Source organism: Thalia democratica, chromosome 2 (assembly GCF_965202585.1).
Source record: "Thalia democratica chromosome 2, ktThaDemo2.hap1.1, whole genome shotgun sequence".
Taxonomy (NCBI): Eukaryota; Metazoa; Chordata; class Thaliacea; order Salpida; family Salpidae; genus Thalia; species Thalia democratica.
Window position 1 is genome coordinate 57,849,688 of NC_139166.1, and position 26,397 is coordinate 57,876,084.

The window sequence follows — 26,397 nt, forward strand, 5'->3', positions numbered from 1 at the left end:
ATGCATTTTTTATGTTAAACTTGTAATAAATCTAATGTTATGTTTAAAGATTTGTTGGCATATTTATAAGATACTTTCATTATCATTGCGAACTTTGTGAAGAAAAATTTTTCTTATGAAATAACAGGGATTATATATCCTTGGTTAGAGTTTTCGTCAACGGTACCATTTAAGGGTTTCTTTTTATGAACTTCCACATTAGAGGAAACACTTGTTTTAAAAGTTTTTAACAAGGCATTACATAAATTAAGTTTGTTTTTAATCTCAAGAGCTATTGAGGTTCTTAAAACAAATGCACTTTTGAATTTGAAAACTCGATCATAAGCATCAACTTTGTTTAGACTAAAAACATTTTTTTTTCGGATACAATTAATACGCATCAGTAGCTCAAAATATTTTGTATACATTATTAGCGTCTGTTGCGTGGTAAAAACAAAAAATTTGATTTATTACCCCAGTATGTCAGGTCGTGTGTGTACTTTGACCTAAGACCTCCAATTATGATTGGTTCGTGTTTACATATGTTTTAATGTTTGCTGAGAGTTGTAAGCTTGTATATTAAAAAAAAAACCATCTGCTGCGCCCTGTACATGTGTTTCGTATAAAGCATAAAGTTTATGTGGCGTTAAAATTTAAGCTAGATATAAAAGTAAATTAAAAAACTAAAATAAATCCCATGAAATTCATATGCCTGTATGCAAATGCGAAATTATGCAGTTGCATTTTTCGGCTTTAATTATCACTTTTTTTTTTATGTTATTTTAATTTAAAAGCATCTCTTTTTTTATGAAAAAATATTAAAACATCTAACTAATTCTTACAGTTGACAACCAAGTTTTTAAAAAATAACACTTTAAAAATGAAAGAAATAATAATGTATCTTTGACATTTCTTACTTTATATGTTAATAGACAGTTTGTTTTATAAATGTCAAAAAAAAATTATAGTCATTTTTGTCAAAAAGGTAGTTAAAAGATAAACTTGTACATAACTAATAGTATGATATACAAAATTTTTCTCAATTGTAACTGAACAAAAAGCTTTCAAGAACTTTTAAAATTAAGATTATTTGATTAATGTTAATAGCAAAGTGCAGTTTTGCTTGATGTCTTTGCTTTCAAATAGTCAAGTAACACGTTAACTTTAGTAAAGGCTGTTTAAGTAATAATAAATTTAATCTAAAGTAAATCTTGCACTAATTAATATACACGCTGAAATACAATCTTGTTACTAGTTTGCTATTACACGTCATGTTGATTAAACATTTAAGTTTACATGTAAAATAGTTGTTTTTGAAGTAATAAGTATTTAAACGTGTACTATAACTGAAAACTATTTTTAATTTTTGTACTCTGTTAAACTATTTTAAAAAGAAGTTTATAGAGAAAATAGTTTAATTAGCCTTAAACAGTTTTTATGTTTATTTTTTATAGATATAAACACCTTCAATTGACTAAAGGAACAAAGGCAGTGTATGAAAAATTAAATTTCGACTACTCAACAAAAAATATACCCATAGCAACAAAACTTGATACAAACTAAAACTTCTAAATAAACTTAGAAATTTTTCCAGAAGGGTAAGACTTAAAATATATTTTTGTACTGATGAAGAATATAATACAAACTTAATTGAAACAGAGAAACATATTAAATCCATATTTATACCGAAATTAACAGATGAACTTAGATAGTTTGAAAATGAAATCTTCAATTTAGTTAAACAGTTAGTTTACATATTAACTGTTCCATTAAATTATTTAACTAGATTTATGAAATTTTTCAGTGACTTTGAGTTTTGTTAATGTTTTGTTGATACTTGGCTTAAAACTCCAATTTTGGATAGTTTTTAATTCCATTTAGATAAATTTCAAGGTATAGATACCTGTTAACTTAAAAAAAAGCTCTTAATTTAATTAATTTTTTTGACTCATTATATTAATTAAATGCATTTCGTTTTAAAGTTAGTACTAATTTTACCTAACTATACACTGGTAAGCTTGAATTTTCAAATATCTAACATATTAGCTTTTTGTTTAGATTCTCATGCATGAATAAATTTTAAATAACATTATACATAAGCAACATTGTTATGTGCAGTTTACTATCTATTTTACTTGAAGTGGTCTCAATTTTTTCTCATCGAAACATGGTTGTAAATAAATGATTTAATTTCCACATCTTTATTTGTACAGATAGAAACGAAAAAAAAGTTTTTATATAAGGTTTAAGAAAGTTTTTCTTTATCATAAGACAACATTTGCTATTCTTAAAAAATCACAAATTTTAATTGATAATCTCATTAGCTACCATTGAAAAAATAAAATACAAATAGAAATTTAAGGATGCATACATTTGTTATATTTTCTGTGCATAATATTGATAACAAGTTAATATATAGTTATAAGTAAGAGGGGTTACAAAAAACATCAGTATTCCTTTAAAAAGTGAAAACATAGTGTAAATAACAAAATTCTATAAAAAAACACGTATTCTTAAAAAACGCCACGAAAGTTTAATTGCTAAAGTATAATTATTCAGTTACTTCTAATTATATTAAGATTTGTTACATTATAAACTGCAACTGTAAATTTGAGCAAGCCCATATTTGACAATTTCAATTAAAAACGGGTGTAGATTACAACAAAAACACAAAGCCGTCATAACAAGTCAAATTGAACAATAGTTGAACTTTTGCACCTGTAAGTTTTTTCAATTAGACGCAGTAATTATGTTTACAAAACTGTCAAAAGGGGGGACACAATTTTGAATTAAATTCTCAGAGTTGACAAAACAAGTTTGCTATTTTAATGAATCATTTAATTGTTAATTATGATGTTGTCTCACGTGAAAATATTTCTGTCTCGGCATAGTTTGTTTTTCCTTATTGAATGTCAATAAAAGAGCAAAAAAATCACTATCAGTAAAGTTAAGTTTTTTAAAGTATTATTTTTGTTTAAAAATTTATTTTTTTTATTGTGGAAATTTAAGGTAAAAATTGTTTTAAACTTTTATATTTTATTAAAATAAAGGCAAAGCTACCAATATAGTTGAAAATAAGATAAATGTCAAACTATAAAATTTAATTAAAAAGAAAATTGTGACTTGGTATGTCTTATTCTAAAATATACTTATAAAGCAAAAATTATTTGCTTACATTATGTAGTATCATTTAATCATGAGTGCATGAGCTATAAAAACTTTGAATAATATGAAATATATTAAAGACATTAAAAATGCAATAATACTGTTTTATTTAAATAACATGCTATATATCCTTAGTTACTTATGTAACTACAGCTGTTTTGTATAGAGTATAACATCTACAACAAATTTTTTGTTCTTTTCAAAAGTGGGCACTTGCTCTAAGGTGCATATAAATTGATTTATGGACACCATTAATGTCACTTTCGCCCGAACTTTGTGACCAAATAAAATTTAACTTTAAAGCAATGTTGTTTAAAAACAAAGCTTTCCAAAAGTCATAATTGTTTTTTGGTTAATACTAGAACCATGACATTTATAGTTTAATAAACTTACCTCTAAAAATTTGCAATGTCTAGATATACAATACCTAAACTTATGGCAACTATGCTGTGCATAAAAAATGTAGTACTTTTAATATATACACACATGTTCTATTGATTAAAAAACAGTATTTATTTGTTTTTATAAAACATAAACAGCCCTAGACAGGACGTTAAAATGTATCTGTGGTGTATCGACTTGTAAACCGAAAGGTTCTTAGTGCACCAGCTTCTGGACCAAATATTTTGAGCGTTTTTTTTTTTCGTTCACTAAACTAATAAATATAAAATAATGACTTTCGACAAATAGGGTTAAGTCGCTTTAACATGATTTTGATGTATTCAAGTTGCACATTGATATAATGACAAAAAATCTCATATGTTTTTCCTCAAGCTTAATAAACAGCTAGTGAAATAAAGGTAGATATTAGTACTTTCTTAAAATTAATGTTCGTTGATATTTTAATAAGTTAGGCTTTCACAGTCTTTTTCTGAAACATGAGAATCTAATCAACTATATATATATATATAATTTAAAGCTTTCAATCTTATAAATTTCTTTTAAATTACTTTTTACTTATGAAAAAGTTTTTATTTTATTTTTTTAGAAGTTGTTTTTAATAATATGACTCGGTATTAGAATCATGCAACTTAAGTATATTAACTTAACTAAGCATTCAGGACTTCAATAAACAGACGGTATATCTAATTAGAGTTTGAAATTTGTTTAATTAATGTTCAGTGAACAGAATCAAAATAAAAAATACACACAGTGCATAAGAACTTATATTAATATGTTTGATGAAAACTGGCTTTTAATTTGTAAAATTAACATTTATATCGGAAAAACTGTTTTATTAGTTCCAATAGAAAACTTAAAAAGTTTAAATCATATATTTAACTATGACCAATAAAAAAAGGAAAAAAAAATAACTGAGTCTATTTTTAGATGGTTCTAGTTAGAAAAGCTTCACACGTACCTTTTTTTTTAAACAAAGCAAAACAATTTAACAAAGCAGTCATACATTTTTAATAGTTTACACCAGGCACCTAGCTTGGTAGGTTTCTGCAAATCTGCAGAAACGTTTACCTATGTGCGAAAAAACTTGCTTTTATTTCAGTTTGAAAAGACTCTGCTTTTTTAGCTTTTAGTATTCATTTATACTTAGTTATGCACTCCTGAAAAATAATTTTGACATATATGTACTCTTTAGCATTTTTACTGTCGTAAGAATTAAACGAATTAAATACATCTAATTTGTATACATTTAGCGCGTTAAAGATTTAATTAGTCATAAAGCTGGATTGCAAAATCGATTCTAATGGAAGCTTTTATTCAAAAATCAAAATCATACAATTTTATATTACAAAAATTTGCATAAATTAATGATGTTTCTATTGACTACGTTAAATGTTTGGTTTTAAACAATAAAAATGATTTTAAGTTAAATTGTGATTTTCTTATACTTACTTTCAATAAAAGTTTTATGGGTTTACACAAGTGGCAACAAATAAAGAGTCATAGGGGGTGTGGACCAAAATAAATAGCCTTGAATACAGTTATCACCCATACTTCAACATCCAACTTTTGAAGTATTAACATAACTGTTGAGCTAGCTACGTCCCTGGTTTACACCAATTGCTTAAAGTAACATTTTCATGGTACGTCAAAAAAAAACTTATATATTTAAGTGTTATTAACTATATTAACTAAAAACTTATATTAGTATATTGACTTAAACACGTTGTCCTAAACAAGTCTAGACTTGTAAGCACACAAGACTGTTTGCCTTATGAACGAAGTTGTATAAAGTTTATTTGCATTTTGTGATAAACAAGACTGTAAGACCATAAACTAAAAGTTTTGGTAAAAATGTTTTTCTTCGGAATTAAAAAAAAAGGTTACAAATTCAACCTAGTTTGATAAAATGTGTTAAAACGTCTAGATAAAGCTGCAAACTTAAGAAAATTAAAAATTGAAAACTAATAAGTTATTCGAAAAAATTGTTTTATAATTTCGTAAATAGTTCTTTTAAAATTAAAATTTAATTGAAAACTTTTGCTTTTATCAAAATCATGTAAATTGCGTAAGTATGTTTTCATGCAAGTTTTATCTTCTTCAGACTTACTTCAAATTATTGAAAAAAATTTTGGCTTACTTTTAAACTAACCATCAAAGCTTGTATTAATAAGGTTTGGTGCACTCAAAACTGGATCCAAGTCAAGTTTAAATTTTAGTGCAAGCTCGGTTGTTTACTTGTAATTTATTAAGATATTTTGATAAACAAACTGCAAAGAACAAATCAAACGCAAATGATCAGTCATAATAATAAAGATGGATGACGTTTTTGCTTGAAAGAAAAATCATCAAAAATGTTTCAAAAACACAAAGATCAAAAGAACATATGAATTCACGCTATTCTTACATTCAAACACAAATTGACCATTTAATGTTGCTTATTTAAAGTATAGAAAAATATTGTATAACTAAACAACAATTTGTAAAAGGCGTTAATCCAGCGCTATAAACTGTTGACTGACAAATTCAGAATTGGACGAGTAAATCTGCTGTAATTTCAAATTCTTTAGCATGTTATATATTAAGATTGATTTTACAACTTTCGAACGCATCTTTTGAAGTCAAACGCTTCTTTCAACGCTCTTTAATGTTCGGAAAGCGCCATTGTCATTTATTGCTCAATAAAATTAACCAAAGCTGTTTGTTATTTCAACTTCTGTTGTTATAAATTGAAAAAATATCTTTTTATTTCTTTTAAGCTTTTGTAAATTTTTCAATATAGTATTCTGAAAGTTAGAGTAAGTTTATAGACTCAAAAACGATTCCTCCAAAGTTTTATTTTAGGGAGAATAAAATAAATCTACGCAGTTTTTCATTTAATGTATTCACATAGTAAATTGAATATATGCACTTTAACGGTTGAACTATTAGATTATAGATAGGATAAAAACAAACTTGCGTATATAAAAAATGAGAAAATACTTTTTCAAACCAGCAAATTGCACTTTTTATTTATTGTATTTTTAAAGTTGTATTTTTTTAAAGTTTACTTTACTTTTAAAACTTTTGAGGAAAATTTCATGGAAAGAGTTGTAAATAGTAAAATAATAATACCTAAAACTCAATAAACTTAAACTTAATATTTTTTTCAACAAATATCACAGCTGAGAAAAGTTGATGAATTTAAATTTAGTACTGCATTGCATATCAGACCATGTGCTACTTACTTTTTTTCGCCATAATGTAAACTACTGACAGTGCAGTTACAGCAGAACACATTTTTCACTGCAACACCTATTACGAGTGAGCAAATGGGAAAATGAAGCAATTATGCACTTAATTCGAGCTGAACACAGTATTACCTCATGCACCTGCTATTCCATTACAGGTGCTGTCATTATCTTCTTCTTAGTTTGCCTTTTGTAATGTTACAAACGTACTTATAAATGATAAAATAGATACAACAAAATATTCTAATGTATTCTTCATGATTTTTAAGCATATAATTTAGGACACTTGGCTTTCAACAGTGGACGATTTTTTTTAAAATAAATTTTTCAAAACAACTGGTACTTTTAAATAACTCAGCACAGTATAAATAAAACTTATTTACGTTCTACATTTCATTTATTCTTTTAAATTAGAGTTATTTTGTTTGAATATAGTTTAGTTAAAGCTTAGTCTAAGTAGATAAATATTACTTAAATATTTTTTAAAGTTTTAATTTTGTGTTATTTTTTTAAGTTTAAACAAAACTAATCAAAATCTATTTCCAACTTTAAAACTGTCTTTTGAAAAAATCTAAAAAAATGTTACCAAATATTAAGTGATAAGCACCAGCCGTTTGATCTATACTTTTAGTTTATTATGTTATTATAAAAATTTAGTTAACAATGAAAAATCACTATCTTTTTTATATTTCTTAATTTTTTTGCCAAGATTAATAAAAATAATTTTAATACAAAAAAAGTGTGAGAAATTCTTAAGAAATACAGTACTTTATATAGACCTTAGATTGCGGTTATCAAAACTTGTTGTCGAGATAAAAATACTAAAAAATATAAAAGAATGAAGTGAAAATTTTATAAACTTTAATTTTCAACAAATGAAGTGATGCTTAGCTGCTAGTGAGATGTTCTAACACTTATTGTTTGTAATTTTAATTAAATTAAACTTTAGGTGAGTCGTTTAATTAACCCAGGATGCATATTTGTTTGATATTTATTATAAGAATAGAAAATTTTCTAGCAATTAGCACAAGAGTACTTTGTAAACATATTTTTGTTAACAAGTTAATATTTAAATACTTTAAAAGTTATTGTTTGTTTTATATTCAACTTTACAAAAAAAGTAAATTTTGTGTTAAACTTATCATCAATTTTAAGCTTCTTAATTCACTTTTTATTCATAGATATTTTGAAAAGCTACTTAGAACTTTATAACAGTATGTTTAAAAGATTTTAAACTTTTCGTATACTGTTTTTGATCAAAGTGGCAAAAACTAAACAAGGCTAAAATATGTATTAAACGAAAGTAATTTTTTGTAAACGAGAGAAAATTGTAGAAAAAAGCCGAACAGGCTGCTTTTTATCAGAGAAAAACTGAATTTTACCAATATTAGTTTAGGACCTGAAGTTTGCTAGTGCAAAAAAGCTCAGGTAATTATTCTATTGACTACAAGGTAACAAAATCATAAAAAAAGGTTGTTCTTGACAACTTCTTAAAAACTTAAAACTGATTTGTATATTTGCAATTTGTTTTTTTTTTATCACTAGAATTAGTAAAGTTTATTTTCCTCGAGTAATATCATAAATCTTACTTCGAATAAAATATTTTTTGCATTTTTAATTGTTATTTAAAACTTTTTAAATGTTTTTAAAAACAAGGTTAATTCAGAAAAATGCAAAAAAAAATGTAACCAATAAAAAAATTAGGTTTAAGAATAACTAAGGTACATTAAATATTATCTGGAACAAGTTATAATTTTCTTAATTTTTACAGCTAGTTTTGTTTTTTTAATACAAGAGCAAGTTTAAATGTTTGATTAATTAAAGTTTGAGCAAACACTTTTTTTGACAGACAGCTAGTTAAACAGGCTTGATTGTTTAGAGGTAAACCTAATTAGCCTTTATAACTACAACTTAATATATAACTTTTTATTTTGCAGCTCAGTGCTTTAAAAACTGTTTGTTATACTTTTTACTGTCTTCATTTAGCTTTTTGATCGGCCTTTTTTAAAGTCGTGTTATAAATTTTATAATCGATAAGCAATTGTTATTTTTATATGAGAAAAAAATTATATTTTGTTAAGAGATTTGTTTTATACATGTAAGTCAAAAATTTAACTATCATAGTAATTTTTTACTATATAAAGTTAAACTTAGACGAACTTGACAACTGTATGTTCTAAACAAAAAGTATATTTTTAATTTAGTTCTAAATAAAAAAGATTATTTATGTTGAAGTTATGGATAAATAACTTTCTAAAATAACCGTTTTAATATATTTTTTAATGATACTTAAACTAATTTAAAATAATAATTAAAAGTTCTTGAAAAAAAAATCTGAATTGTATTAGTTTTTTTAAGAAAAACTAATTTTGTTCAAGAAAAACAAAAACATGGTACTTTAATTAAAACTTAAATATTTGAAAACTATATAAAAACATATACTTTTTTAGAAAAATAAAACGACTCTCTTGATTATATAATGATTAAAAAAGACTTCAGGAAGAAATAATACATTGAAAATACCAACTTTGAGTCTCTGCAGATTGGAAAAATAAATTAATAAAAAATGATCAGAAAAGTTCTGATTTGTAAAATCATAATCATCATCCTGGCCAATCAGTGTTGCAGCGGAAGCTTGGGTGCAAGTAGCAACACCGAGTCGTCTGTTGGCAAGTTTAGTGATGAGCTTAAACATTTAGATGTATTGGAGCCTGGGAAAGTTGCAGAAAGAGAAGTAAAAGAAAGTAGTGCGCAGACGGATCAAAATAAAAGGTCCATTCAGCTCGTTAAGCAGGCTGTCAAGGAAATAAGAGCCCAGTGAGTTTGGCAGTTGATTTTATTTTAACTGTTTGTTTATTTAAACGTAAAAATTTACATCTTGTAAAATAAGACTTTTTCTTTTGTAAAAGTTACACGGATGAACTAAATAATGGTCAGCTACTTTTTTTATGGTTTTATTCGATAGCATGTTGTTACAGTAACTTTTTAGCTGTTTGATGCCAAAAATCATTCAGAGCCGACACTTTTAACCTTACCTTACCCTCATTTATTAATTAGTTAAAGAAAACAAAAGGGTCGTGCAAGTTTAAAAGATGGTTTACAAACTTAAAAACGATTTAAGTTTCAAATATTATCTACAGTTTTCTAAACAATACGGTTATATATATATATATTTTTATTCTGTTTTGTCATAATAACTAAAAGCGAAAAATATTAACTACACCTATTTCAATAGCCATTATCAAACATATCGGATAAAATAACTTGTTCAAACTATTGTTAAAGCAATTGAAATTTACTTAATTTAATATGCAATAAAAACTTCATTGAGCTACTGTTTTCCAAAGGCAAACATCGTATAAATTACACTCTACTTAAACAACTTACCATAAAAGCAAAGTTGTGTGCTTTACGTATTAAGTTTACTGGATGACTGGGCATATATTTAATTTACTTCTACTGCTTCATTTCATCGTTCGAGTTGAAACGCAACAAGCTTACTAATTAAATTCAAATATTTGTCGAAACTGTTCTAAGTAGTAATTTGGCTAATCGCGCTTAGGAGGTATGTCATAATTAACAAAACCCAAACTTTTTTTTTTAGAGCAGAGCTCAGCTGTGGCTTGCCAATAATAATATTTGAAATCTTAAACCACCGAAACCCAGCAAAACGTCCGATTAAAACCTTTTATTAAAGCGAAACATTTCAAGCATGTGTCTGAGCTCTGCTGAGGAATAGAACAGCCGAGCTAGAATGTAATAAGCACCTTAAGTTAGTATATTTCCTGTTTTTTTTTCGCCGTACATTTGAGTTGTAAACTATTTCGTCATGTTTTAATGGGTTTTCATTTGTTACAAAGTGAAGGGCCATTTGGTCTGCGGCGTAAGTGCGGTGGCAAAAAAGGTATAATTTCATGTCATGAGCTGAAAGAAAATTGTTTTTGTGATGCTCCGAACAAAAGAAGCTGTCTAAACAGAGATTTGAAAAGATTTCCATCTGCTAAGAGTTTTCTATTGGTTTTGTTTGTCTAGTTCAATCAAGTTTAAATGTCTTTATTGAAATTATTTGTAGAGGTTATGTATTTTTTTTAAAAGTATGATGAAATTTGAAAACTTTCATATTTTTAACCAGTCATTTAGTAATAAAAAATAAACAATGGTAGCGTTGAAAAAGTATATTTAAAATATCTTTTACAACTAAAAAGTATTATCAATGTATAATTATGTATAATAAAGGAACACTTTAACAAATATCACACAATTTGTACATTAACCAGAAGTTTAGTGCTTTCTTTTTAGATAGTTAAAGTAAATAAGTACGGAAAAATAACTTTTATTTTTTACAAAAGTACAAAAATCAAGTAAAATTTTTGCACTGCAATTTCAAACTTGAAAACTCAATTCAGCTTCATTATGCTTGATTTTCTTTAGAAAACATGTAGTGTAGAAAAAACTGTTAGTGTAAATAAACCGGGAACGATATTGCAGAAGTTGCAAACGTTTACGGATTTTTTGCAAACAAAAAATAAAGTGTCCGATTGTCATTTAAACTTTTGAAAACCGTCGCTTAAAAAGTAAACATCACAGGCAAATTAGTACTTGTAGGTAATTGATGTTTGTTTATTTATTAACAAGCTTTGTTTGAAAAGTTATCGATTAATTGACTTATCTATTACAAAGCTTTTCATAAAGTATTATGTTAAAAAACATAACGAAAACAGAACTATTACCCGATTTTTTATGCTTAAAAAACGGTTGCTAATCAACAAATTTAGTAAAAAATTTTACAGTTATAGTGCATAGGTTTTTTTGAGTATTAATTAGTTCTTTTGTATTTGGTAAGCTACTAAATTTAAAAACTACAAAATATTAAAATTTTGTTTACTTCAACATAACAAAAGTAAATAGTTGAGTTTCACGGAGCTGAAATTTATTTAAAAAAAAAATATATCTTCAACAATGAAATAACTTATTCAACCTGTATAAATATATTTTTACTCTTTTAAAGATGTTTTACAAAGTTAAGAACTTTTAATATTTTTCAACTAAGAATTTTATTTTAATACTCTTTTGATTAGACTAAGCTACTCTACATTGTTAAGCTAAATTAATATACCTTAAATTAAAAATAAAATAAAATACTTCGAAAAACTACGTTAAAAAATATTAATCCATAGCAAATAATCAAAACTTATTAATAATAACAATATAATCCACAGTAAAATTTTACGAATACAATATCTTGTGTAGCTTTATCAATGATACTACAAGACGTTTGAAAAACAAAGTAACTAAATAAAATTCATAGTTCTGCAGAAGTTTAAAACTGGTAGACACGAAAAGAATGACTTTAATCAGTCTAAGTAGCAAAATAGAAAACTTTCTATTTTAATATCGGAGGCCAGTCTTACTTATACGGCACACCCTATATTTGACCGATACTTTGATGTTCAAATGACTTAATCGTAAATGCAATTAAACAAATACACCAAAGATTTTTTTACTTTTACTACCAGTTTCAAGACATTAAAGCACGTTCTGATAACAATAAAACTTTCAGCCTTAGATGTTAGAAACCATTAAACTGCAGTTGAAAGTACTAGCTTTATGATTTAATACCGTACTTAAAGTCTTTTTTGTAACTTTGTTGACATTTCTTAATACTTTTTATAACTGTTATACCTCTAAAACTTAGTACTTGAAAAAGATAGTTATTTAGTAGTGTATGAGTTTTGCATGAGCTACTAGAAATTTTTTTATATTTGTATAGAGTCTTTAAAAGTATTTCAATAAATTAGAAAATCGCATTAAACATTGTATGCGTATTGTGTACTAGTTATAAAGCAAATTTTTTATCTAATACAAGTATTATTTGATTTTTGTTTACGATACTAAGATAGTTTAAGCTTTTTTACTTACATTTATATACTCAGGTTTTCTTATTTATGATTTTTAAGTTATGAAAATGGACAATATCATAAAAAACCGTTAGAAACACAGGCATTAATAACACAAAATTTATTTGTTTTTATTAAGCTTTAGCATTCCAAATTAAAAACCGTGAACTACTAATTACAAAAAAATATCATTTTAAAACTAATTAAACTGCTTTTTTACTGTACTTCACTTCTTACAACAACCCCTTAAACTTTTTTCTTTCTTGTTTTAGTCGCAGTCGGCAAATTGAAACACACGATATCAGTTGAGAGTAGCGTCATTACAGAAGCCATAAGTAGCAGCATGTCTCAGTTTAATAAAACAACAGACATATTATTTAAAACGTATCTTTAAACTTTTTTTTTCTAAATATTTTTTTAATATATAGCATTAAATACATATTTTGTTTTAAAAATTTCTTTTGTTACTTTGAGCATACTTACTAAAGTTCTTAAAACTACATAAAATTATATTAACTCAAGTATTAATGTTGATAATATTTTTGCAAACATTTAAAAGGTATTTTTTTAATTATAGACTTTGTTTAAAGATATTTAAACAAAACAGTTTTATTTTATAATTTAAGAGTTTTTTATTAATATCTAAACCTTAGAATTAACTTAATAAAAGCTTATAAAAATAAATTATAAATTTAATATGTATTATAAGATTAAAATAAGTTTAACCTTGGTTGTGGTTTTGTAAAGTATTTTTCTTTCTGTTAGCCATTAAAACAAAAACGTTTAAATTAGTTGAGCTTGTTTTACAATACTTTAAGCATAAATAATAGTAATATTTTTATTTTAAAAACTGAATCATGTACAACTTTTCAACAAAATATTTATTTTAAATTTCTGCTTAAAAAAAGTGTTGCTTTGAGTTAAAAGTTATATAAAAAAAAGTTAAAGTTTTTAAGTACTTGTTATACAAATTAATCTACAATTTGACAAAACCTTATGAAAAAATTTAAAGAGTAAAAAAAACATTAAAATAGTAGCTTTTTCGTCGAGACATGATGCTAGCCTGCATTTATAACAGAAAACAAAATAACTCATGTGTATAATTGTTGATAAAACAACTGATGCGTTTCGTTGTTTATAAACACATTACACTTTACAAATTGTTTTCGGCATTTCTTTTCATTGTAAACACAGTTTTACAAGCAAAATGTTTACTGAAAAACATTTTTACTTATCCTTTTTGATTTGCATAATGTTTAACCGATAGATTATAAGTTACTAGAATTCCTAAAGTTAAAGTAAAAGATTAAAGAAACTGGTGTTAAGGTATGTATAGACAAAAAATTACGTTTCCAGTTTTATATCAAGTTTAAAACACATACCTTTGGTCCAGACTTAAGTTTTTGCAGCAAGCTTCGCACAAATTTGACAGGTTTTTGACAGACAGATCTAACAACACATGTTGCATTCGTCAAAATTTTGTTTCATGTCGACACTAACGCAGTTCCATGTGAAAATTACTTTTGCTTTGAGTGCAGCTACCGTTCCGTTGACAGAACGAAAAGAAAAATTGCAATTCGCGTCTCGGGTATACAAGAAAGTGCGAAGACACTTTAAGTAAAGTGCTGCTGTCACACCTCTAAACCAACAAAACGTTTTCGAGCGACTGTTTGCCCGCTGACAGCTGTATTAGAAGTTGTCAGCTGTGCAAAAAAAATTTAATAGCCTTGCGCCTTTCGCTTTTCAACGAGTTTGTTGTACATGGGCGCGCGCACAAAGGAAGCCGTATTCAGCTCGGTATTACAATGTAAACTTGGAGTATATATTCAATTGTGATCGCGCGCACGGCTTATCGTGTAGAAGCCTCACGACAGCAGAAGAAAAATTTAAATTAAAAAAAATGATGGTTTACAAAAAAATGTTTACAAAAACTTTGTGTGTGTCTGCGAATTCTAAGAAGTCAGAGGCAGCTGTTTAACAAATTAGAAAACTTTATTTTTTTAAAAGCTTATTTTATTACCAAGTGGTTAGAACAATCTACTTTTTTACAGAGCTCAGAATGTTATGTATATATCAAGTGTAATTAATTTGAAAAAGCTTGTTTGTTATACTTTTATACTGCTGTATACGTCAGTACTTATGCACAGCATACCAATTAGGTGAGCTTGAACTTAGTATTATGCTTAGTTTACGTTTTTATTGAGTTCATATACGTTTTTGCTTTAGAATTTTAGATATGATTAAACTTGTATATAATATTATAAACTTAAATAAATTTTTTTTGTTCATATATTTTTTATGTAGAAAATAAACTGATATGTTTTCTAATTTCTCTAAGCTGTTAAGGTAACATGATGTTTGCTCTTAATTATACAAAAATTCTTAATAAAAGTATACTGGTTTCCTAACAAACTTAAACTTACATTTAAGATTTAACAAGTTTTATTCTTAAGTTTGAGAAACTTAAAAGTTTAAAATAAAGTTGTCTTGTCTTTGAGTACTGAATTCCGAAAAGCTATTTGTCAGTGGCGTACTGAATGAAAGTACGCGTTAAGTTTGACCTATTAGCCCGTAATTAGTGTAACTGTCGATTAGCATATGTTAAAAAGCATTTGCAACCAGTAAATACTTAAATAATATGTTGTTGAAAAAAGTGTGTGTTTTTGAATATAAGCATGATACGATTTTCTAAGTTATTTTGTTTTCAATACAACTTATTATTTTAAAAGCCTTCCTTAACATCTAAGTGAACTATACTTCATAATAACATCTAACTTCTAACCTTTGAAGCATGATATAAATAAAGAAACAACAAATAAAACTTTTCCAAAAAAATTTCAGATGGGAAGTAGGTCAGTACGGTTCGTGTTCGAAAATGTGCGGCAGAGGGATCAGAAAAAGATCTGTCACGTGCAAGTTCATGCCTGAAAATTCCACTCACCACGTCACCAACGATGACGTCATGCCTGAAATCATGTGCCCAAACCCGAAACCTCAGTCGGTTGAACCTTGCGGGTTTGCCACCTGTCCCCCTGTCTGGATGAAGTCTGGTCTCGGGAAGGTTAGCTTTTAAAATGTTTTTGTATTTACGGCGAACAAAGCAAAAAACTTTTTGTTTTAAACCAAACTGATTGAAATTTTTTTAGTGTTCTGAGCAATGCGGCAATGGTTTTCGAGAAATTTTGTTCCTGTGCAAGCAAAGAACAGGAACGGGAAAACTCATTCAGGTATCGTCGAAGTTTTGTATCAAACAGAACAAACCGTATCGATTGACCAGGAGAAAGTGCAAAATTAAAGAGTGCAAACCGAAATTTACTGCAGAAAAATGGAGTGAAGTAAGTTATATTATGTCAACTATATACTTTTTTATGTAAATCAGACACTACTTTACACGTGTTTTAGACTTGGTAATATATGCAATTCTTAGTGTAATAAATGTCTTTTAAAAGTATTACACTATATACATATGTATATAATATGGACATCTTAACAAAAAAAAAAGACTTTTTTATTTATCTGACGTTTGAACTATTTTCAGTATAGACTGAAATCTAAAATTTTGAATATTTATATTTACTTATATTAAGCACAAACCCAATTCAAACATTATTTTTTTATTTTGAATGTTTTTTTTACATCGTATGAGTGTTTAAATGTTGTTGTAATAGATTAATATATTATTTGATATTTAACATAACAAAAATTTATGTGTGAGACTAAAATTTTGATGCGTAAAAGCAATAACCTTTTGAAGGGTAATAATATATTTTGTTTAACGGATGCTCGCTGTTTCAAATTCATATTGAAATGTCTTAGAATAAAAGTGCATTTATGGAATATTAAGCGAGATATAAGGTGCTCGTGAATATCAAGTAGCAACTTGTTAAACGTCTTAAAACCGTGTAGTCACATGCAGGAATGTCTTTGAACTTTCGCTAAAATTTCACCCGAATGTGAGGAATTCGCTGCACTTTGCCAGCCGAGCACTTGAGCAGGGAATGTTTGCTTTAGTACAGCTGCGCAAACTTTTTCTAATGTGTAAGTCCTTTATACGAGTGCTGTTAGAATCAACATAAACTTTTGAGATATTTTCAAATTGTAAATGCGCGATCGCAATAGCACTTGCTGAACAAAGATTTTAAGTCACAAGAGGTTTTGAGAAATAGTTTTCGGTTTAATTTAAATTTATGTGTATTTCGTGTTTAAGAAAATTTTCATCGTTTTTTAAACTAAAACTTTAAACCCTGCTTTACCTATAATTCAAGCTTTGCGAATAAAAATATTAAGTAAATTACACTTAATTTGTTACACTTAATCTTAGCAACTGTTATTTTTCAAGATACTGTCTAAATATTTTTCCTTTTTTTCGAGAATTTCAAACAAGTGAAACAATATTATAAAACCAAATCGAATAAGTTTTTGTTGTTCGTAACCATACTGCCACAATACAGTTAATATAAGTATAAAAATACTAACCAACTTAAATGTTTAACAACAATAATAATATGATGATATGGTCTAACTATTTCTAATAAAAAAGAAGTAAGTACATGTTTTAATAAACTATAATAATTTTTAGTGCAAAGGCGACTTTTTGTTAATGACTCAAAGTTTTGCGAAAATGCACACTCAAATTCTTTATTTTTTTTAGTGCAAAGGCGACTGCACTAAGTTACGAAAAGGTTGGCAAACAAGAAAAGTTGTCTGCATGTACATGAAAAACGGAAATTGGCACAAAATTGGTGCGAAATCGAAATACTGCAAACACCTGAAAGTTCCTCCTCATAAAAGACGATGCAAAATGCAATGTCAGACGAGCTTAGGTAACTTTTCTCTTGTAATTAAAGACTTACAGCTTTCACTAAATTGAATGTTAATCAAAAATAAATATTTTCTTTAATTTCAATGTTTGTATAAAAATAGTTTACTTATTTGTTATTTCACATTAAACACAGCTGCCACCAGGTATCCAAGTTTTAAAAGCAGAACTAGCATGTTTACCAACTTAAAACGATTTGATCTTAAAAATCCATCTTTCAAAGTAGTTGTGCAGAAGAACATCAGAAGTCAACCTCTTTACTTAACTCTGCCAGTTAAAGCTTTCGTTATTCCAGGAACAACAATAATTGCAAAATGTGGTCAAGAAAAGTAAGTTACTTGTTAAGTTTTGCACTAAAAATGCTAAAAACCAAGGCTACCAAGAATTTGTTTCAGACTAAATAGTTTAAACTGGGCTAAAGGTTTAAAACTTTTCCATTTTGTTTTGTTTTTACCTTTTGTAAATCATTAGTTTTATCAATTTCTTTTACAGCCTGAAAATTACTAATTAATTTTTATTTTAGTTTTTTAAACTGTTATATTAGATTTAGTTTAAAATCATTGAAATCAATGAAAAATAAACAGCTCAAAATTTTTTATTAGCTTTTTGTTGTGTTTTATCAACCATTAACTCTAAAAATTAAGCAAAATTAACTCTTCGCTAGCTTGTAATAAAAGCATATTGTTAGCATACTAACTTAATTCAGTATGTTTTATAATAAGTTTACAAAATGTTTTTTTTTACAGCGGTAACAAAGCAAAAACTAGTTGGTTTTTTAATAAAAAGAGGATTGTTAGAAAGAGAGGTAAGATTATGATCACCAAAGATGGATACTTGAAGTTAAACAAATTTAAGTTTAAAAGAAGGTTACTGTTCAAATGCAGTACTGGAAGCAAACACGGCAGTGTGCTGTATTTACAACCTAAAAGTAAGTAAGTTGTTAATAACATTTTTTCATTGTAGTACGTTTGTTTAGTGCAAGTATTTTTCTTGTGTGCTCAAAAAAGATTACATTAACTAAAATCACTAGTTTTGTTTAATAGAGAAAAAAACAAATGACAACTTATTATACTTGGAAATTATTTTTTTGACGATTTTCTGCTTTAATTTTGTTTTTGATTGTAAAAACACCTTTATCTTAAATATTCGAACGCGCAATTGCATCAGATCTGTGAAGTGTGGTGGTGGTGTTTTGATAAGTGTACCACAAAAGACGCATCACTTACAGCCGATTTAAAGCGTTCTGTTGCTGTAAATAAACAAATTACCGTATAACGCTTTTAGTGTGATTTTAAGCGCTAACTTTGCGGCTCGTTGGTAAACTAAAAGCAATCTTTTTGTACTGCTGTCCGTCTTATCTAAACTGTATTATAATGATTTTTGTGCGGCTTTACACACATTGTACATTTCTATTGATTTTAAAATCTACATAAAAGCAATTTAGTCTAATATTCAACGTAATTTTTTTCTTTTTCTTATCAAAGCTCTATTACTTTATGATAAACACAAAACAGACATAAAATAACAGTTTAAAACAAAATTAATAAATGTTATAAAAAGCTCATATAAATAAGATTTTATTTGAGAAAACGGTACTTAGTATAATCTTGTAAACTTTATGCATGCTTAATTAAAATAAAATTACTTAAAATAGTTTCTAAATTTTATGCGTTTTATATTATAAGAAACAAAAGTTTGAATACTACTTTTCTAAACGTATGCTTATTTTAGAGACTCATAATGAAAAGCCTCATAGCTTGAACAAAATAAAACACAGTAAAGAAAAAATCAAAAGTAGTACAATCGTAAATAAGCATCAAACACATTTTCCTAAGAACGAGGTAAAATTCATTAATTGCAGTAAATTTTTGTATGTTTACTTGTTTACATTATTGTGACAGACTTTAGTTTTTTTAATTAAATTTGATTTTAGCCAAAAAAGCTTGCTGCTCTAACTAGAAGCGAAGTTAACGAAACTTTAAACGCGACTAGAATCAAACCTAAAAAGCACAAGCCCTACATTCAAAACGACTATAGTGTCATTGAAATTCAAGATATTTTTTCTGTCAAAACTGATATGTTCGGTTAGTACTTTTAAATATTCTATGGTCGTAAAGTTTTAAAGTATTTTGTTATTGATGTTTAACGTAAAATCCACAGTTTAAAGTTTTAAACATTAAAAATGTGACAGCACAATTAAGACTTTTAAAAAGAAATAAAAAACTATAAATGTAAAAAAAAATCAGCATGTACAAACTTTATTTTCAGGTTACAGAGAACGAAAGCACCTTCCGTTGGACTCGAAACAATTCACTGTAGTTATCACGACAACACCTCCCCCTACCGACGAAAACGGGGTGAAAAAGGCGCCATCTATCCGCGTTGCGCCGACTATCGACCCACTTCAATACAATGATGATGTCATAGTCAACGTCGGAGGGTCGGTGGTGGTTGTTGGTTCGCGACGGGTGACCATTTTGTGCGAGGTTACAGGGGAATACCCTTTTGAGGTAAAATGGTTGAAGGACGGGCAAGAAATCAGAAACAATGACAGGTTTGATTTATTCCTCATACGTTTATTTAAGTTTTAGTTTGTCGTCAATGCTATGAACCTTAAATATAGTTTCATGCTGACAATTTTATTACACTTAAATATTACTTAGCTGAATTTCATGCAATTTTACTAAAATGGCAGAATAATCAAGCTCGGTGACGAGTCCCTGCGGATATTCAGACCTGAAACTTCGGACACGGGTAACTACGTTTGCGTGGCAACCAACCGGTGGGGAAGTGACAGCAGGTCAACATTGTTGTCAGTAACCAACAAACCTACAATTCTGTCCACGACCAGAGATGTTGACGATTTTGTGTCCATGGACTTGACAGTGACAGTTGGGTCGCACGTCAGGGCGAGATTAGGGGCCCGAGTTGTTATCAGATGCCCGACTAGAGGTTAGTAAAGTGAAATATTATGTTTATCAATTCCACTAGAAATTCTAACACTCTTATTTAGTAATACGAATGATTACTTTTAAGTTTTTTTTTTAAATAAAACAAGTCGGAAGACTACATTACTAAAAAATATATTTTAAGAAGTATTTTCTTTTTTATTCACCATAGTATTTGTTAATTTTTTTTTTATTAATTAATTTTTTTTTACTTAGAAAACTTACAAACTTTAAAAAATCGTAGAAAAAAATTCTATTTATACTAATATATAAATTAAAGTAGATTAATGACTTTTAAATTAGTTCTTACCAGCCCTTATTTAAGAAAAATTGTAACTTTTGATCATTTACATTTTCGTGTGAAAATTATATAGATAATAATAAAATGATATAGCTCATAAAATCAGAAAAAAAAAATTTAATGTTTGATAACGAAACATTTAAAGAATGTTTTCAATTTACTTGCGCTAAAAAAGTTTATCTTGTCTGGTTGTACGTTATGTAAAATTAACTTATAAGAAATAAATTATATTGTAATTAATCAAAATCATATGCTTTATATTTATGTAAATGTAATTACAAGCTTAATTAAGCTTAGTTTTATATTTGTTTTCGGAAAATTAATAAAAAATAATTGTATTGTTTTAAACCAGTGTTTCGCATATAAAACCCTTACCATTAATTACAATTGATCTTTTGTGTTGACGATTCTGAATACTATTAAGAACTTAATTGAAAAAGATTTAATCAATATAAAAATTTCCGGTAGTAGTTATGTAGCTATCCAAAAACTAATTGAAGTTTTTTTTTTTTACGATTAAAACTTTAAGAAAAAACCTTAATTGATAAAAATATAATTTCCGCTTTTTCTAATCGTTAAAAATGAATTAAAAAACTACTACGCAGTCAAATTTTAATATTTAAGTTTAAAAGTTATCGTTATCTCTGACTAAGTTTAAAATGTTGGAAAAATTATCATAACAACTTATATACACAATAAGATATAACATCCACACTTTAATATAGATATATCTTTGTTGTAAAATTGAAAGTCAGAAAATTATACGAAACTAAAAGTTATGTCTTAACTCTTAACCTTAAATTATAATGTTTTTTCTTATTAATATCTTAATAAGACAAACTAGCAGATTTGCAAATAAATGTTTAACTTGTTATAATAGACAAGATTAATACTAAACTATTTTATTATTGATTGACACTAAGTACAACCATACATTTACCTATAACATATAACTTTCATACTTTTGCATTATTTAAAAAACCATTTCCATATATACTGACAATCGTTATTAATATACCAAGTGTTTGTATACTTCTAGTCACATTTTATAAAGCTTTTTATAAGTTAAAGTAACTTTCTGTGTAATTTAACTCAAATGGATGAAGTTATTCTAGCTTTTATGAAGCAATAAACAATGCTAATGTTGCTATGCCGAACATTTGTTATAACTTGATTAATGTGGCATAAAGTTCTTACCTTTTTAATTTAAGAAGTTTAAAAAATACAAGTTATTATATTAAGACAAACGTTACAGGCTCACCAGAACCATTTGTTCAATGGAACAAAGACGTCAACGGTCTTCAAAGAAACTCACAAATTTTAATCGACAATTCTTTGGAAATATTTTCCACCACTTTGGCTGATACGGGACATTTCAGTTGCTTAGCAACAAACCCTTTTGGTAGCTCTTACCAAGCAACTATACTAGAAATTGTCGGTCAGTCATTTTATAAGAATTTTTTAGTAAAACTTTAATTATTTTTTTTTCTTGAAGCCTAAACTTTTTTATAGGAAATAACAAAAAATTTTTTTAATTAAACTTTAGCGATTGAAAAATTATAGTTTTAACTTTTCTTAAAGTTACGATTATAGTTCAGAATCATTATAGTTGGTTTTAAAACTTTAAGTTGAAACTTGTTCGAAAAAAAATTATTAACAAATTATTTTGAAACTATTGAATTGCCTAACAGACCCGCCTCATATTTCAAATGATGGAGTAGTTCTCAAACCAAATGAAATGAATGGACTTCCAGAACTTTTATTAACCGATTATAATAGTCCAATTTACAGAGTTAAAGCGAACACCACTGTTATGATGGGTATGTATTGCTATTTATTAAACTTGCTAATCAAATAAATAAAGACTCATTTAATAAACGCTAACTACAGGTTGTCCATTGACTGGGTATCCGGAACTAACAATAGATTGGATGTTCAAAGGAAACGCCATAGAAACAACAAACAATTCGACAAAATACAAACTTATGCACAACAACAAAGTTCTTCAAATTAAAAACTTTAACTCCAACTCAGTTGGCTATTATTCATGCAAAGGTTCAAACGTAGGAGGGGTAGAAAAAACTTCTCTGCAACTGAACATAACTGGTTGGTAAAAAAACTGGTCCCAAGTGCAATTTTTACTATTTGTATAAAGCTAGCCCGTTGTTTTTGATACACAGCTACTTGTAGTTAATAACATACTTGTACGTACTGAGGGTTACAGTTTTTGTCTTTCAGTGTACAAATACGTCGTGGACGGCTTCACCGAATGCACGGACACTTGCGGCAGTGGCGGCAACATGACGAGCAGACTGGTCTGCATCGAGGACGGTTTGAGAGAGGTGGCCGACTGGTACTGCACCGGAGTCCGCAAACCGAAAGTTGAAACCTTCCCCTGCAACAGGGTCGATTGCCCTCCCAGGTAAATGCTTCGGTTTCATGTGCAGTTTTTAATAAAGCTTTTTTATTTTGTTACTAGAGGCATAGGTTTTATTCCATTAGGCTTAATTTGTGTTTTCATTTTTTTTTATTAGACATGGTTTTAGTACATTATGAATAAAACTTTTTAAGTAAACACATAGCTTTGTTGATTTTAGTTTAACTTCTATTTCTTTTTGTTCATTTTATCGATTGCTTTATTTCTTTTAGGTTAAAGAGTTTATATTAAATTTGTTTAATTGTTTAGCTCGTAAGAAATTGTTTTAGCATGTGGTGTATGACTCGATAACTGAAAGGATTTTTTTGTAAACCAGGTCCTTGACCAAACTTTTTGAGCGCTATTTTTTATCTTTAAATAAACAATATACATAATGACGCATCTTTAATACTTTATGAAATGAATTATTATTATCTCTTTAAAAATGGTTTAATTTAAAGTTTTATCAAAATACAAATTTATGCTAACTTTATTCTTTCATTTCGTTTCGAAATAAAATCACTATTTTAAAACAAGAACAATTGAAGCTATATATACATAAAACAATACTCTTAAGTTTATAAAGTTCTGAAAAACTAATTCAGTATTTTACAACAAACTGAAGAAGATTTTACTTTTTTTCATCCTTTTTCAATAGCTTAAGCATACTTTTAAAATTTCAACTATACGGTTTGTTTCAGTTTTATTCACCTTGATCATAAAACACGACGTAATTCTTGTCTTTAACTATTCAGACGAGCGCCTATAATATTACATGATTGTTCACGTATTTTAATAAATAAATTGATAATTAGTGTCAGGTATCATCCGCTCATTTATTTCTGTCTTTTTATAGTCTGTTATTTTTAGCGCCTTTGTAATGTGTTATTCGGTTTAAGTCTTGATTTGATTGAATTAATCTATAAATTTTCTAACTTTTTCCCATGTTTAAGCCTCCTTTGTTTTTATTTTAGTTGACTGTTTTCAAGTATACCAAACAAAACTTTTCATCCGAATTTAGCTCCTAACTAAATTGCTATATAACTAATTTTTTTACTAATTCAAGAATATTTAGCAGAATTTAAATAACATTTTTTAATTTCTATGTTTTTACAAACCAGTTTAAAAAATTACATCTTGTTGGATCATCTTTTTTAACCAATAAAAACTTTAATACAGTTAAATGCTTACCTAATTTTAACAAAAATCATAACAATGCCACTTTATTAAAAACAAACTAATTTTAACATTCATTATAACAGGTATTACGCAAACGAATGGAGCAAATGTTCAGTTGATTGCGGAAATGGAACAAAATTCAGGAAAATATCCTGTGTGGTTCTCATGTCAGACGGAACTGTTCGCCAGGTTGCCATGGAAAGTTGCCGTAGCAACCAGCAACTTCCGCCCCAAAAAGAAACCTGCTTCAGTAACTCGTGCCCGGATTGGAAGCCGAAGCCATGGAAACAGGTATAAAACTGTTTTTTATATTAGTAAACATGTACTGTGGTATATACAATATGAGGCTTTATTAGTTTATTTATTTCATGTAAAAGTTGATAAAATGTTTAGTTTATTATAATCTAATAACAGTGTAGCAAGAAATGTTATGGTGTTGGAATTGGAGTTCAAACAAGACATATTCACTGTGTGGCTAATAACAACAAGGAGTTTCATAAAACTCACTGTAAACATTTACCAAAACCAAATAGGTCGGTATGATACTATTGTTTTTTTTCTTTAAACATTGACTAATTCAAATTCCAATTATTATCTGCGCACCATTGTTAAATTAGAACCTTGAGTAAAAGCATGTTCACAATAAATAATTTATTAATTAACCAGAAAACAAAGCTGTTCAAACAGCCGATGTCAGCCAGTTTGGAGACCGAGTCACTGGTCCGTTTGCTCGGCAACTTGCGGCAGCCATGGCATTAAAACGAGAGTTCTTGGCTGCTACTACAAGGGCAGGCCCAGCCAGGCGGCGGGTGCTCGTTGCTTAGCAACAACACGACCGGAAGTTGCAGTCCCTTGCAACAGAATACCCTGCGGTTAGAAATAAAATGTTTATGTATTATTGAATAAAGAGATAAAATATTTTTTTTTACTTTTCTAAAATTAAATGCGTAGTTTCTTGACAGTTTAAAACTTACAGATTGCAATCAAAGTTCAAACATATGCAGATGAGAATGTTGGTATGAACTGATGCCTATGGAACACATGAAAGGAAATGGTGTAATGTTTATAACGTTGTTTGGAAGTTGGGTGTTTTAGGATATAGAAAGTCAAGTTTGTTTTTAGATTACTTGTAACTTGGACATGTCTCAGAAAGAAAGATTGTTTTTAGTGAAATTCGTTTTAAATGTACTTTATCTATGTGTTAAGTTTAATTTTAGTTAAGGTTTCAATTAAATTGTTGCTTATAAAAAATTTTGCTCTTTCAACTCAACACCTTCATAAAAAGTTTAGAGCTGCTTGAAAAAAAAACTTTTGTCATTTAAATACTTTATTTAATTTTTTCTATAACTTCTTATAACATTAATAGACTTTATAATGTTTTATTAAATTTTGAAACATATGTCTTCAAAAAATACTAAAACTGATTCTTTTTTATAAAAGGTTTAGAAAGTTTACTATAATCATATATTTTGAGTTTCTTCATTTATATTTATACTGCCTAATAAATTAAAAAAACAATTTGCTGTTTATTAAATAGTGTGCTTTTTTAGAAATATTTAAAACATGTTTAAGTACTTTTATATTTATATAGTACAATTTAAACAAAAACAAAAATTAAACTTTTAAAATTAAGTAATTAAAAAATGATACGAATACTAATTAAATTCTAAAATTTACCTGCATAGATTTAAAAGTTTTACTTATTTGAAGATAATGAAATATGTCGTTTACAACATTAAAAAAGTTATTTCTTAGAAATATATTTTAAAACCTAACGTTTTTAGTTTGGACTACAACTTGTAAATGACTATCAAACGCCTGTCTAAACGGTCTTGCTTGTTTTAAAAAGATTTAGTTGTTGTTTTTAGAAATTGTTTGTCCTGTTTTTTACTATAAAAAATATAAATTGTGCTTTTATTTTAAATTGAAACAACTATAAAATGAAGTCGTACAACATATTTAGTAGTTTCATAAACCATAGCTGTTAGGATACTTAAAAAAATACGAATCTCACCACTTTACTTAGCACTAATTTATTTAGCACGTGTTATACACATGTTATAT

The 26,397-nt window shown here is 27.3% G+C and overlaps 1 protein-coding gene across 1 annotated transcript; it reads left to right on the forward strand.

The window, feature by feature from the left end:
- Positions 1–14,735: 14,735 nt before the first annotated feature.
- On the forward strand, positions 14,736–25,541 carry LOC145828780 (ADAMTS-like protein 1). The gene is made up of 18 exons (XM_082936531.1): positions 14,736–14,829; positions 15,512–15,731; positions 15,817–16,005; positions 17,322–17,493; positions 17,626–17,818; positions 18,236–18,417; positions 19,221–19,330; positions 19,423–19,573; positions 19,758–20,043; positions 20,185–20,441; positions 21,994–22,176; positions 22,430–22,558; positions 22,629–22,844; positions 22,977–23,160; positions 24,417–24,624; positions 24,748–24,866; positions 25,000–25,205; positions 25,310–25,541. The coding sequence occupies exons 1-18, from the start codon at positions 14,810–14,812 to the stop codon at positions 25,339–25,341; spliced, it is 3,057 nt and encodes a 1,018-aa protein (XP_082792657.1). The 5' UTR covers positions 14,736–14,809; the 3' UTR covers positions 25,342–25,541.
- Positions 25,542–26,397: the final 856 nt, after the last annotated feature.